The 13,369-nt window shown below is 38.6% G+C and overlaps 1 protein-coding gene across 1 annotated transcript in view; it reads left to right on the top strand.

Moving 5' to 3' along the window:
• The window catches only part of LDB3 (LIM domain binding 3), a 127,539-nt gene that overhangs the window by 21,485 nt on the left and 92,685 nt on the right, over positions 1-13,369 (top strand). The window contains 1 exon segment of the mRNA XM_068399673.1: positions 11,173-11,324. Coding sequence (XP_068255774.1) covers positions 11,173-11,324 — 152 coding nt within the window.

The following is a 13,369-nucleotide window of genomic DNA, read 5'->3' on the forward strand; positions in this document are numbered from 1 at the left end:
TGCAGTTTAGCTAAGTCCTCATTTGAGATCAAAGTGGAGGTTTAACTTTTTTTTCTACGTGTTCCTTTCATTCCTCATTTGTATCAGGCAAATAACGGTTTTACTAGCAGCAGGAATCCCTATTAAAGAAACTGTCATATTTTGTCATCTACACAATTCATTGTTTAGCAATTCATTTGGTGCCAGATGAAGGAAAAAAGACAAATTGGGTATAGAAAGGCAGACCACCTTAGACTTTCTGAAATCCTTTCTTGGACAAACAACAACTTTCCTGCTGCCTCTTACAAATCAGTTATTTTGACATGCTCCACTGCAGAAGTTAGCCAAGGAAAACACTGTTGAGCCAAATTCTGAACTTGATTGCATTTCTTCCATGAACTTAAATAGATGTCCTGTGAACATTTATTCCATAACAAAATATGCAATCAGATTATCATAATTAATGTATTTACCCTGGTCCAGGAGAGGAAAATTCCTAATTTAGACATGCAGAATTTTGAAACTCGTTGTGGCTAGGTGTGTAGCTCATTACAACCTCTGCTTCCAGTGCTTCTGAGAAAAATGTCTGCTGTTATCAAGGAAGGAATGAAAGCTTTGAAATGGAAGTGAAGCACCCTGCAGAATAATTCTGTTATGCCCAAGCTTGATGATCCATAAGGAGCCATGCTCTGAATCAAGGATAAATTAATATCTTAAACTAAGAATCAGAAACATGTTAATCTAGATAAAGCCTAGCTAAATATACCAAGCAGGCTAAGGATTATTTTCATACATAACTTCTGCACCTGACCTTTGTTACCTAAGAATGTTTAATAGATATGAACATGCAAGCCATTTTTTAAAATCTGCCCTAAGCTCCTAAACCATTGATCACACTGCCAGATTGGTAGAAATCTTTATGATTCACTGTTACTTTCCTTCTGAGTATAATTAATTACCTGAAAGAAATAGGAATGTACAGAGGAGTGAGAGTTGGAGGAGTATATGTAGACAGCATGCTTCAAGGCCCTACCTGAAATGCTCTTACTAAAACCTGTGTGCTCTGGAAGAATAGTCCTGCCTTAGCCTGGTGCTGCTTACACCAGTAAGTGGTGAACACCCAATCTAGATGACATAAAACAGGAGAGAAGCAGAGTACCCAAAAAGGAACTGGCAGAAACATTGCTTCCCAGGTTAACAGAGACAAGTGTCACTAACCAGCTCTATCATGACTGTATCACAGGCAAATGTGCAGTCTGTTTTGCAGGGGCCTTTTGGTTAGACAGAAAGAATTCATTCACAATTGATGGTTGCCCACTTTGCTATCTGTAGTTAAAACAATGGAGATTTTTTCATTGGACCCTCTGGAATGTAGTACAAAATAAAGTTGAAGAATTTATTAAGATGCGATACATCTTACTTAGCATTCCTGGTGCAAACTGAAAGCTCTCTAACCCTCACCTGTTGATCAGCAGGGTGAGCAGCTCGGAAGGTGAAACGCTGTCCACAGTAGCCTGTCAGCTGGATAGGAAATACTGATCAGGCTTCTCTTCCTGCCTTAATGCCTTCTTTCAAGTGCCAGTTACTGGTCATAGCCTTTGCACATTGAAATCCCCCTCCGCACACACATATGTGCTGGGTAGCTCCTCAGGGAATTCAAAACCTGTCATCAGAGACAACAGATCAGCATGTCCACAAAGGAGTGCTTCTCTGGGCACCTAAAAGGCTGGTGGATGAATGTTGACAAAGTAGGTAATACACCTGGTATTGCTGCTGGCAAGGGGTCCAAATGTCATCCTTGTCACAACAGTAAGTTCTTCTGTGAATGCAAGAAGTTTCTGGTTTTCCTATTGTGGAAGTAGTTATATTTTTCTAACAGTGAGTATTGGGAATATGCTTCTGAGTGGGATGGTCAAGTAAACATGCTTTACCATTTTAGAGAACTCTAGAGGGACTGGGAGTTTGAATAAATAATTTTCTGTCTGCAAAAAAAATAAAAACCCAGTAGCTTATCCAAAGATAATGGAGGCTGCTTGAACTATGCACTCTGCTGAATTAGGAATCATGAGATCACAGGCTCCTGCCTTTATCTGGAATGGAAATTCCCCAAGAACAGCTTTCCTTGTCATGGCTGGGAGTTTTTGAGTCAAGTTTCGGCACAAAAATAGAAGACATGGTGTAATGAAAGTTGATGGCATTGTTTGGATCTTCAAACACAGGTCATCTTAAATGAAGAGCTATTCACCACAGGCAAATTAATACTAATTAGTTGAGGTCATTCATATCTTAAAGCTCTTTCTAAATAACCTGCTTCTAAATCAGCTTATGGTTTCTCACATTTATGAGACATTCTTGTTAAAACCGTATTTCAGTGCACCCTTCTTGATGTTGCATTTTCTTAACTTGGCAGTATTTTCAGTTGTGCCTTTCAGGATGTGTTGGCTCATGAACAATATTGCTGTTTAATGAAGGCTTTCTGTAAATTTTCAGAACATATGTTTGTCTTTTGTGTAATGTTTTGGAAAAGATTTTTACTTCAGATTCTCCCTAGGAAATGGTGCTGGTTGGGAAGAGAAGCTAATGAAGCAGTACTCTGTGGGGAAAGAAGACTATCAGTTCAAGTTACTTTTGTGTGTAACACACCCAGCTGATCTGATTTCTTTCTGACCAGAAATTAAACAAGCTTGTGAGCCCTAGATTAATGTAGGAGCCACTCTATCAGGCTTTACTTGGCCTCCTGTTTTGTCACAATCTTGATGGGTAGGTAGGGGAGAGGAAAAGTCAACTAGGTAGACTGTTATGGTAACTGAACCTACCCATGTTGCATTAGTAGTTGAATAAAAATCACTATTTTTCTCAATAAATGATACTTTTTCCATCTTATGAATTTGATTTTTTTTTTTTTTGAGTCTGAAATAGCCTTTAGCTTACAGACAGTACTATTACATTAAAATATTTCATTTCTGTTATTTCATTTTGTCTGTAAACAGGAAGCCATCCTAAAGTCACATAAAAATTGGTTATTGTACAGTATATAGAAAATAGTATGTGGAAAAAAGACAAAAAAAAAAAACCAACATTTTGAAAACTTTTCAGTTTAATACTGCTACGTGCCCTGAAGCCACTGTGAGATGTGTGGGAACGTACTCAGCTACATTTTTGCAATAGAAGATTACAAAGCTGATGGATGTAAAATTCACTTAGAGGGATGCTTTTACCTTGAGAAAACCATATATGTCACTGGCTTGTACTTTGTCAAATAATATCTTGCGGTTTTTATTATACTCTGCAAGTGGGAAATTTTTGAAGATTGCCAAACCCATCCCTATAATGGGTTAAAACATGCAAAACCAGCACTGGCATCATCACTCTATAAAGAAAGTTCAATCCTTGTCCTCAGCAATAGCCACATCCCTCCTTAGTCAAGATAAAGAAGAGGTAAAACAAGTTGCTTCCTTTTTCAAAATTCAGATTGTGTTGCTTTTAATTATTATTTTGTCAGTCTTCACAATCTTCAATGTAGCAAGTTTTGCCTTTTAGATTTGAGATTATATCAATATCAATATGTTCAAATTATTCCCTGTTAAACAAATGTAGTTCCTGTGGCTTCATATGGGAAGTACCATCTCTGTGTTTGATTGAAAAGCTAGGAGAACAAAGCTTAAGCTATTACATTTTAACAGGTAAAAGAAACATCCTCAGTCTCCACAACTTCCCTTGCTTCCTGAAACATCCAGCAGTTTCTGTACCTGTTAAGCGTGTCAAGACAATATTTTACCTGCTACATCTTTAAGTTTCCAAGGATCCTGCTGGGACACCTGGCAGGATGTCATGTTATGCCCTAAACTTGATACAGCACATTACAGAACAAATTTGCATTGCACTTTCTCGGGGGAACTTTGTTTCTGTTCTTTCTTATTCACTTGGATCTTGAAAGGAGTTCTTCAGTCTCTGAAGTTTGAAGCCTGTACTTTTGTTTATTCTTTCACAGAGCATGGATGCATGCTGCAGGTACAAAACAGTTATTCTTATGGATAAGGAGAGTGTTTAATGGGTAATTGGTGCTGTATAGTGGATGGTTAATGCTGGGCCATCCAGTTGAAACAGATTCACATTGGGCAATATGGCCTCTTAAAACCTTGGATGCAAAAGTAATGGCATGATACTGAGTGTAGTTCCTGCAAATTTAGTTCTTATTCAACATTTCTGTCACTGTGGCCGTGTGCTACATTTCATCTTCTTTCATACATATGCTTTTCAGTGTGTACTATACTATTCTAGCATCTGTAGGCAAAGCAAGGAGTTGAATACGACATGTTTCTGGTTTAGAGACAGAACTGGTATTTGCTTTGTCGAACTGGCAGTTCGTGTTTTAGTGATCAGAGGACGAGTTACTCGCCTGGTGTGGCCAGAAACAAAAAGGGTGCACATAAACAAATGCACATTTAAAGAACAGTTAAATGTAAGCCTGCATCAATGTAATAAAGTACCCTAATTTACAAACACACAAGAGCAGAAGAGTCACTTATACATCAGACAAATCTTTGCTGGAACCTCAGGACTTAACTCAAAGTCAAAACTATTTTGAGTTGCTTAGTATCAGAAGTGGCTGCAGGCCACTAACTGCCAAACTAAAACTCTCAGTATTGTCTCAAATGCCCTTTTAGTCAGGCCTTATTGTTGCTGAACCAATCAAAAGTCCTTCAAAGTTCTAAAGCATTGTGGTTTTATTTATATACAATGAAATCCATTAAGCAGAATGAACTTGGAAAAAAAGATCTTACCGTAGTGGCCAATAGCAAAAGACATAAACCCCTCAGTTTATTGCTAATGTTTGTAGGGGGAGACAAGACAAATTGTGTTTGTATGAGGGCAAAAAACTGCACAGAATGTAGAATTCAAGAAGCTGATAGCTGTGAAAATGTGAAAGGCCATATTGATAATTGAGATCTGTCTACTTGAAACACAAAGAAACATCTGACCTTATAAAACTGCCTTAAAATGAATTAAAATTTGAAAGAGAGAAGTAGGGAAGAGGAAGGGGAACCTTTGAAGAAACTTGACAGTTCTGATCCTGGAAGCACTTACGAGCTGAGTGTAACTTTGCTGCAGGGAGTTGTCCTGTGGAAGTCCACAGAACTGCTCAGACACACGGGGCTGCCAGAATACCGAGAATCAGTACTTCAGTGATATTCTCAGTTTTGATTTGCATTAAGGTTATTAAAGTCCTTGGTACTAAAGAACAAGTTACTCGTTCCTTAAAAACAGTTGTCATAACAAAACAATCAAAGTCTATTATTATATGACTCACCTCTCTGCTTCCATTTCATTTCTGCAAGATACATAGCTCGCACTATCTTGGCACAGTACGTGATGCTAACTGAGAATAGACTGAATAGATCTAACAGCTATTTTTAGATGAAGACTGGGGGAAGAGAGATTACTATTAGTCATACTATACAAGATTTAGAGAGCTGTGTAGTCTTCTAGCTATGCCAACACATCCTATTAAACAGCCACATCCACATTTTTACTATCATATGTATAGTTGGCGTACATAAACTAGTCATGCTTCTGACAGGCTAAGCTGCAAACTCCAAAATATTTCCTTTTTTTAAATTTTTTAACACAGGATTGAAAATTTTTCAATCAGATAATGTGGAATTGAGGCAGGGAATGATCTTCCTTCCAATCAGGGACAGGAGCATTCACACTCACTCTCAAAAAATTCCTCAGAGCCTTGCCTAGGGCAATCCCCTAAGCATTGCCTATATGCTTCTTTCATTTCCCAGCTGAAAATCTTTTGCATTTGGCTTATTTCCATCACCTGGGTCTAGTTAGCTTGGCAAGAAGGGCTTGCTGTCTCTCTTCTTCCTTGAACAGCCTATATATTGTGCATGAGCAGAAACCTTGTAAAGGCATTAAGTCGAAGGAAAATTTCTGATGTTAATTGAGGTGGTATCATTCTAGTGTGGCCTGGCATGCCTGTGACTGAGGTAAGCTGGATGGCTCAAGCGCCAATAGCCCTTTTGCTCTTACAGTACAGATTTCAGCACAGGGTGTCCTGAATTGTAAGTGCTTGACCGGCAGTTCCACAAAATCTCTGTGCTGCGGTGGCATCGTGGCTCCTGGTACCCAAGAGAGGTAGATTAAAGCTATTTTGGGTGTTCTCACATGCACTGTAATCTCCCTTCGTAACTACAGATGAAGCATAGCCTGAGAGGCCACTTCAGATTGTCTCTGTAGCTTGCTAGCTCAGCTCTGTTTAATATAAATGGAAGCTCTTCAAGGTGTCAGTGGCATATTTTGCAGATGCCATGAGTGTTCATTTAAGGCAGGTTTTATTGTCTTGTTAAAAACAAAAACCAGAAAGGAGAGAAAAAAAAAATAAAGGCTGGTAGTAAGTTGAAAACAATGAGACATACTGATCAGGCAAAATGGTAGCTGCAAGATTTGGTTAGTGGTATGTGCAAGAACTTTCATTTCCATTTTCCTACAGTCCTCTGTCTTTACATTTAATCAGTCTTGCTCAGCAATCCCATGTGACACTGAAAGCCATCATCAAAGACAGTGGGATGTTTGCTCTATGGTGTAGGTTATCTTGGCTTTTTCTTTGTTCCTTTTTTTGCCTTCTGGCAATGTGTTGAATGAAATGATGAATTTCTGCCTGATGACTTATCCAAGGGAGTTTTATTCCTCCTCTTTGCTGTTTTTTCTTGTCCAAAATTGTCTTCTATTTTCTAAGAAGACCCACGATTTTCACTTTGGAGCTGTAATACATTTATTGTGGGGACAGGGATGGAAAGTGACTCATTTAGGAAACAATAATATAAATTTCCTCAATTAACTTGTTCACAGTGGGAGAGGAACTGATGTCTCCAGTCCAGAGATAACTACTTGATTCATATGGGCATTCACCAGTTCAGTGTAACTGTTCTGTGGTGGGATTTCAAAGCATGCTTCTCCTCCTTTCAGTAGGTCTTACTCTTATGCGTAAAATGAAGACGTTTTGCTGCCACTTCCAGCATTGTGAGCCTCAGTGCTTAGAAAGCCTATGAAGGTTTGCTAGAAGCATCTATACAAAAGCCCACTTGCAAAAAGTTAACCGAGGGAGATTTAAATGCTGTTTTCTCCATAAAGGAAACACATTTTATTTTCTAGTGAGCCTTAGAGTCTGTCCGTTCCTTTTCTTGTAATAGTATGTTATAGTCTCTGGTAACTGACAGCTTATGTCCTGTCTGATTTCTCGCCTTTCTGACTATGGAAAGGAACATCTTTCTTTCAATATTTTCTTCTCTCCCAGAGATCCTCAAGAGCAGAGGTTATTCATTCCCAGTGCTTCAGCATATTTCTAGTGCTAGTGAATACTTGATTCTCTGAAACGTTGTTCTTAAATGAGAAGAGGAAAGTATAACCTGTTGATTTGGGGGTTGAGGTCAGGAAGGGGTCAGGCATAGCTCAAGTCCTGGAAAAAAGAAAAGGCCCTGGCTAATGCTGCAAGCTACCATATTAACACTTTCTCACTTGTATAGGCCCATATTTTTGTCTGTCTTGTAGATTAGGAGTTCCTTGGGGTAAAGGAAAGCTGTGTGCATCCATCTGTTTATACAAGCATTCTTGTTAGTATTTTAACACTCAGCCATTCAAATGCTGCCTGATCCCTCTCTCTCCCCATCTGGAGTGTAGCTGAGGGGGCTTGGATGGGAACACGTGCTGTTCTCAAGGTGGTGCAGCAGCTGCACTTCGTACACTGCCTCCCGGAGCTCCTGCTAAGGAGTATTTACTCTGAACCCAGTGCAGTCTTATTTTTTAGGGCACAGCTGTCACCATCATACTATATATTCACCCAGGACACAGCTCTGCTTGCAACAGACTGTAGTAAGAATTCTCTGTAGTACGTTGAAAGCAATGTGATACTTCCAGGCTGCACACTTGTTTTAAGCTGGGGATACTGGAAGTCAGATGTCTGCCTTGTAGGAAATTTGTGAGAGCTGAAAATTCATGTCTGTAAAGCAGCAAGTGTTCCTCTGCTTTTCTGAGAGAGGTGAAAGATGCTTGGCTTTTCAAGGTGAAGTCTGTGCTTGGGCTTGAGGTGCTAAAGAAATACTATTCAAATTAGATCTTGCTGTCAGTGGTACCCTGGCTTGGATTTTGTAAATCAATTGACAGGAACAGCTATACATTGATTCTCTGGTGAACATCTCACTGTAGCCTTAAATAAAGGCATTTGCAACACCTAGCATCTGAAAGCTATGTTGTAATCCAGAGCAAGTGAGTTAAGACTATTAGAAAGATTTTTCTGAAATAGTTCTGTCTAGACCTTGCCCAGAGATGTTTTAAGAAAAAAACATCGGTGGTCAAACTGAAAAAATGCATATTTGGCCTAGACAGTGCTGTATTTCTCTACCTTGGTTACTTTTGTTAATAGAAGAGAGGCTGAGATGAGAGCAAACTAGAATTTACTGTTGTGTACAGATCTGGATTTGAAGTCTAATTCCAAGGGCTAATTAACATTCACTCTTCATTTAAAAAATATTTTTTAAAAACCTTTTTAAATAGAAAATAATTCCTAAAGATTTCACAAAGACACAGTGAGATCTGCTCTGTTTGTGATTATATTTAGTAAATTTTTGGTGGATCAGAGATGAATTTTCAAAGGAAAATACCGACAGATAAACACTTTACATTCCATTCCTTTCTGCTGGATCTTTAAAAATGGGAACAAGATAGTCTTGAATGTGCCTTGACACTTCAGATCTGGCTGCCCTGTATCTCCATCTGTACACTGGTATTTTGTCCCCAACAATTACTGACTGTTCTCAATGTCTGCTGTGGGTTCACTTGAAAGTCTCACGGAGAAGCCTGTTAGCTTCTAACTAAAATAAGTATAATTTTGGACTTTGATTTGAATATTTTATACAGATCATACATCCAGACTTTAATAATGCCTTCTTTATAAATCTCTACAGAATCAAATAATCTACACAGCATGCTCTTAGCCAGGGGGAAGATTGGTGGAAGAAGGAAAGTACTTGATGCATTCAAGTCTTACTGACTGATTTATCCAAGTTTGGCTTTTGTTCACATTTTTTCCTAACATCTTATTGCAGATTTTGTTTCTTGATGTATTTGAGGGACTGAGCAGGAAAGGGTCTTTGAGTAACTAAGTATACAAGTACATATGGTATGCAAGTAATCCGTATTCTTTTTAGACTTCCAGATTCTCTGTACTTCGCACAGTGCAAGTCAATGAAATGCATAGAAGCTAATGTTTGTATAATAGGTTAGGAAAACTATTCTTGTCATATGAATCTCTTGTTTCTACTAATCTCTTTCTATAAGGGTACATTAGGCTGTAGAATAAAACTCCATCATTGAAACTAGCATGAAGTATTTCCCCACCCCTCAATTCTTTAACACCAGAAAAATACATCAGGGAATGTCACTGCCATTATCGGTCAACTCTCTAATTCGTATGAGAACATTATATCTGTGGCTGTCCTTCATTCAGAAAACAGAACTCTTATTGCTTTTATATCTAATGAAAAGGTATGGAAAGCTGTCTCTTCCAATCAGACCAGATCTGGGATGGTATTTACAGTGCCTAATTCCAAAGTAATCTCTGTTTTTTAAGTAGAGTCTTTAAAGTATTCAGGGTGTTGTGCTCTAGCACCCTGATACTAGAGCTTGTGTTTTCTACTAAATTGTCAACTCCCATTGTCAGATTACGCTGTCAATTAGACTTTCAGCCTCAATACTGAGCCCCTTTAATGGGGCGTTAAAATAGATTATTATTTTTTTTCCTTTTTTTTCTTCTTTGTCTTTGCTAGTGGAGGAGCACAAACAAGTAGCCTAGGGAATTGTTTTGGAAGGACTTTTTTGGTTCGAGTATGTACATATTTTAAAGTGTTTTGAGGTCATATTAGGGAAGGCAGATTAAGGAATTTCACTTCACACTTGATGAGGGAAAGTGTTTGGATTTGTGTTGGGTTTTGGTTTCCTTAGGAATTTAATTTCACAGTTTCAGCCTGTCTGAATTCACAGGAGAACTGAGGCTCATAATCAGACTCATCTTTCTTTTATGTTCACTGTGCTGAAGGAACTGAGTTGTTGACTGCAGCCTTTGTTGTAGCATTTTAGTTCATCCTTGGATTTTTTTGACAAGTGAGGACTGTAAGGAAGTGAGTACCTAAAAATAAGAGCAAAGACCTATAGCTTATGTCCATACTCTTTAAGTACTGAGTGCTGAGAGCAGAGGACAACTCTGATGTGCTCACTAAAGTTTTTCTGGCTGATGGTATGTGAAGGCTTTTCTGTTTTAGTTGGAGTTCCCTAATGGAGTCAAGTTTCTTAAGTAGCTGTAACGTATCAATGTCATCCATACGCAAGTTGAGAGGGCTGTGTAAAATGGAGGTTAGGATACTGTCCATTTGGAGAAGATGAAGTCCACAAGGCATCTGGAGCTAAAAAAATGTGATGCCATAGCAAGTGACCAGAATTTCTGAACTGTTGTCTCAGTAGTTGGGTTTGTAATTAAAGCTTTGTGGCTTCTTATTTCTAAAAGCGCTGGTCTGTCTTTGGAGTGTCAGGTCCAACAGGTTGACGAGGTCATCTCAGGTATGTAGTGATCTGTCTTGGTAATGGAGCTATAGTTGTACACGGGTAAGGTTAAGCAGAATGATTTCCTATAAAGCTCGCTGTAAGAGAAGCAAAGCATGTCCAAGGCCCCTCACACACATTCATTTTCTGTCTGCTCAATATAATGAATTAATTTTGGAAAAATGGCTTTTAGGAGGAAAAATATGATAAAATCATGTAGCACATAGCGGTTTATTAGTTTTACACTTCTGAGTAATGTCTCTATATACTCCAATATAAATAATAATAATTATCCCCCTGAGGAAGAGATAATATGTGGTAAGGGAACCACTACATTGGGCTTAACCTCTCAAAATGGAAGTAATGACAACTAGACATTGTCCTGGACCTTTGCAGGAATGTGAGTTAACTTTGAGTTTGTTTCATTTCTATAAATTTAGTTGTTCCACCCGTACAATAATAGATACAGCTATTGCTGTATTTATTGCTGCATCTGTTCCTCATTATAATTCTGGGCAAAATCTCTGTAAGTGCTTTGTGCACAGAATGACTTCTCCTGATATTACTTATTTCTTCCTTTCTTTTCCCACACAGATCACCCCTGGCAGCAAGGCAGCACAGTCACAGATGAATCAAGGGGACCTTGTGGTAGCCATTGATGGAGTCAACACTGACAGCATGACCCACTTAGAGGCCCAGAACAAGATCAAGTCAGCCAGCCACAACTTGAGCCTCACTCTTCAGAAGTATGTTGATATAAGTTAAAGTCTTTGCATTCCTAATGGCATCCTATGAAACCTGTGACTAATGGCTATAAGTGTTTTATCTTTGCCTGTTAGATTTATTTGAGGCATTCATGGCACAGATATGAGATGGACGGCCAAAATCTGCTCTGATTCTTGTAGAAATCAGCATGGATTCTTATAGAAATCAGTACGGTTGACACACTATGTGAGTGTATCTGTGTTGAATTTAGTCCATTGAATACAGGTGTAATCCCATATCCATTCAGGCTTCTGTTAAAAAATAAATCCAACAGTGATACTTCTTTTGCTTATTCCCATGTGGACAACACAGTTTTGTTTGGTCAATTTATGAACGACTAGTCTAGGAATGACTGTCGTAACAAGTGTTATGAGTGCATGGGAGCAACCTGTCATTCGCAGGGTGAATAATCACAGCAGGCTGAGAATTTGTGTTAATGGTCTGGCACCCGTGTAAGGAAGTGAGTACCTAAAAATAAGAGCAAAGACCTATAGCTTATGTCCATGCCCTCTAAGTACTGAGTGCTGAGAGCAGAGGACAACTCTGATGTGCTTACTGAAGTTTGAAAGTGGCCTCTCTGCGTCTGACAGAATAAGAAAGATATAGCCTGAGTGCGGGAAAGGAAGTCAGCAGAACATGGAGAGGGCAGACTTTCTCATAGAGATGTGGTTGTCTTGCCATTGAGAAAACAGAATCTCTTCACGTAACAGGTCTCTTAACTATTCCTGCTTAATGTTGCTTGCTTTTTAGGAAACTGGTTCTCAGGTCAGATAACCTTGCACAGACATTTTCTGTAATACTTGCATTAATATTTAAAGCTCCATAATTATTTAAAGCAAAGTAAGTGCTATTTCTATTGCGTTGTGGAGAAGCTAATTTTTACATAGGCTAGACAAAGACTGGTACAGAAAGCAGGTTGTAATGTGGAAGTACAATTTCTGAGAATATACCAGAAAATCTCGTACGTGGATGTGCAGTAGAGCTAAGCAGTATCAGGAACAGACTAACACCTAAGGGAAAAAGATATTTAGCTGGGGTTTCCAAGACAGAGCAGGGTACTCTGAAGCAAAGTGTATCACTGAATTTCCCATATGGCTTTATAACCCTCAAGTTTGTCTTTAAGTGGGTGTTCCAGATAATGTATAAAATAAGTGCACAAAGTAGAAAGATGCTGACAAAATTGCAACACATTTGTTAGCTTCTGTGAGAACACTGGGTAGGCTTATATATTTCCTGGAAATGTATAACACATATTTCCTGGGAAAGAGTTTAAATTAAAGCTCTTCAGATGTTCCACATTTTCTCAAAGAAAAATCTTGGAGATTTTTCTCAAAGGTTGTGGTCTAGCTGTTTCAATGAGTGCAAGGGAGGCAGGGAGATGCATGGAATCATTTCTACCACCTCGTAGGCTGTGCATGTGTCCCTCTAGTGTGCTTAGGCAAGATTTTCAGCTAAAGTTAGAGACCAGGAGCCTAATCCTAAACATATTGAAATCGGCTTTATATCAGAAGCCAGAAGAAAATGGTCTTCCAAAGTTGTTGAGGGAAGATGCGGCACTATCTTGATGCATGTAGTTGAATTCTCATCCAATGGCCCATTCCAGCTTCTTCTTGCTCCATTCTAATGAATGCTAGTGATATTATGAACATATGTATGATAACTTTAAAAAAAAAGATTTACATTGTTCTGGATTATTTTGTCTTTGAAAGTTAAGGAAAATACTTTCTGATAATTTATTTTAGAACTTATGTCTGCTTTTCTATTGGATTCTTGTGGTTTTACCTTGAGAGAAAATGTTTCTTATTGTGCTTTGGCTTTTTGCACATTTGGAGTCAATTTTCCTGAATATTGGACCTGAAAAGTCCAGTGGCTGCCTCTATGGCCTGGCATTTAAAACTACAAACTAGCACCTCGCCTTCCATACAGAGGAAGGGTTCCCAAATCTGTGACTAACAAAAACGGATTATCCTAATACATGTCACAGATGCAAGTCACTTAAAACAGTGAATTTGAACAAGTGTTGACA

The sequence above is a fragment of the Nyctibius grandis genome, chromosome 4, assembly GCF_013368605.1.
Source record: "Nyctibius grandis isolate bNycGra1 chromosome 4, bNycGra1.pri, whole genome shotgun sequence".
NCBI lineage: Eukaryota > Metazoa > Chordata > Aves > Nyctibiiformes > Nyctibiidae > Nyctibius > Nyctibius grandis.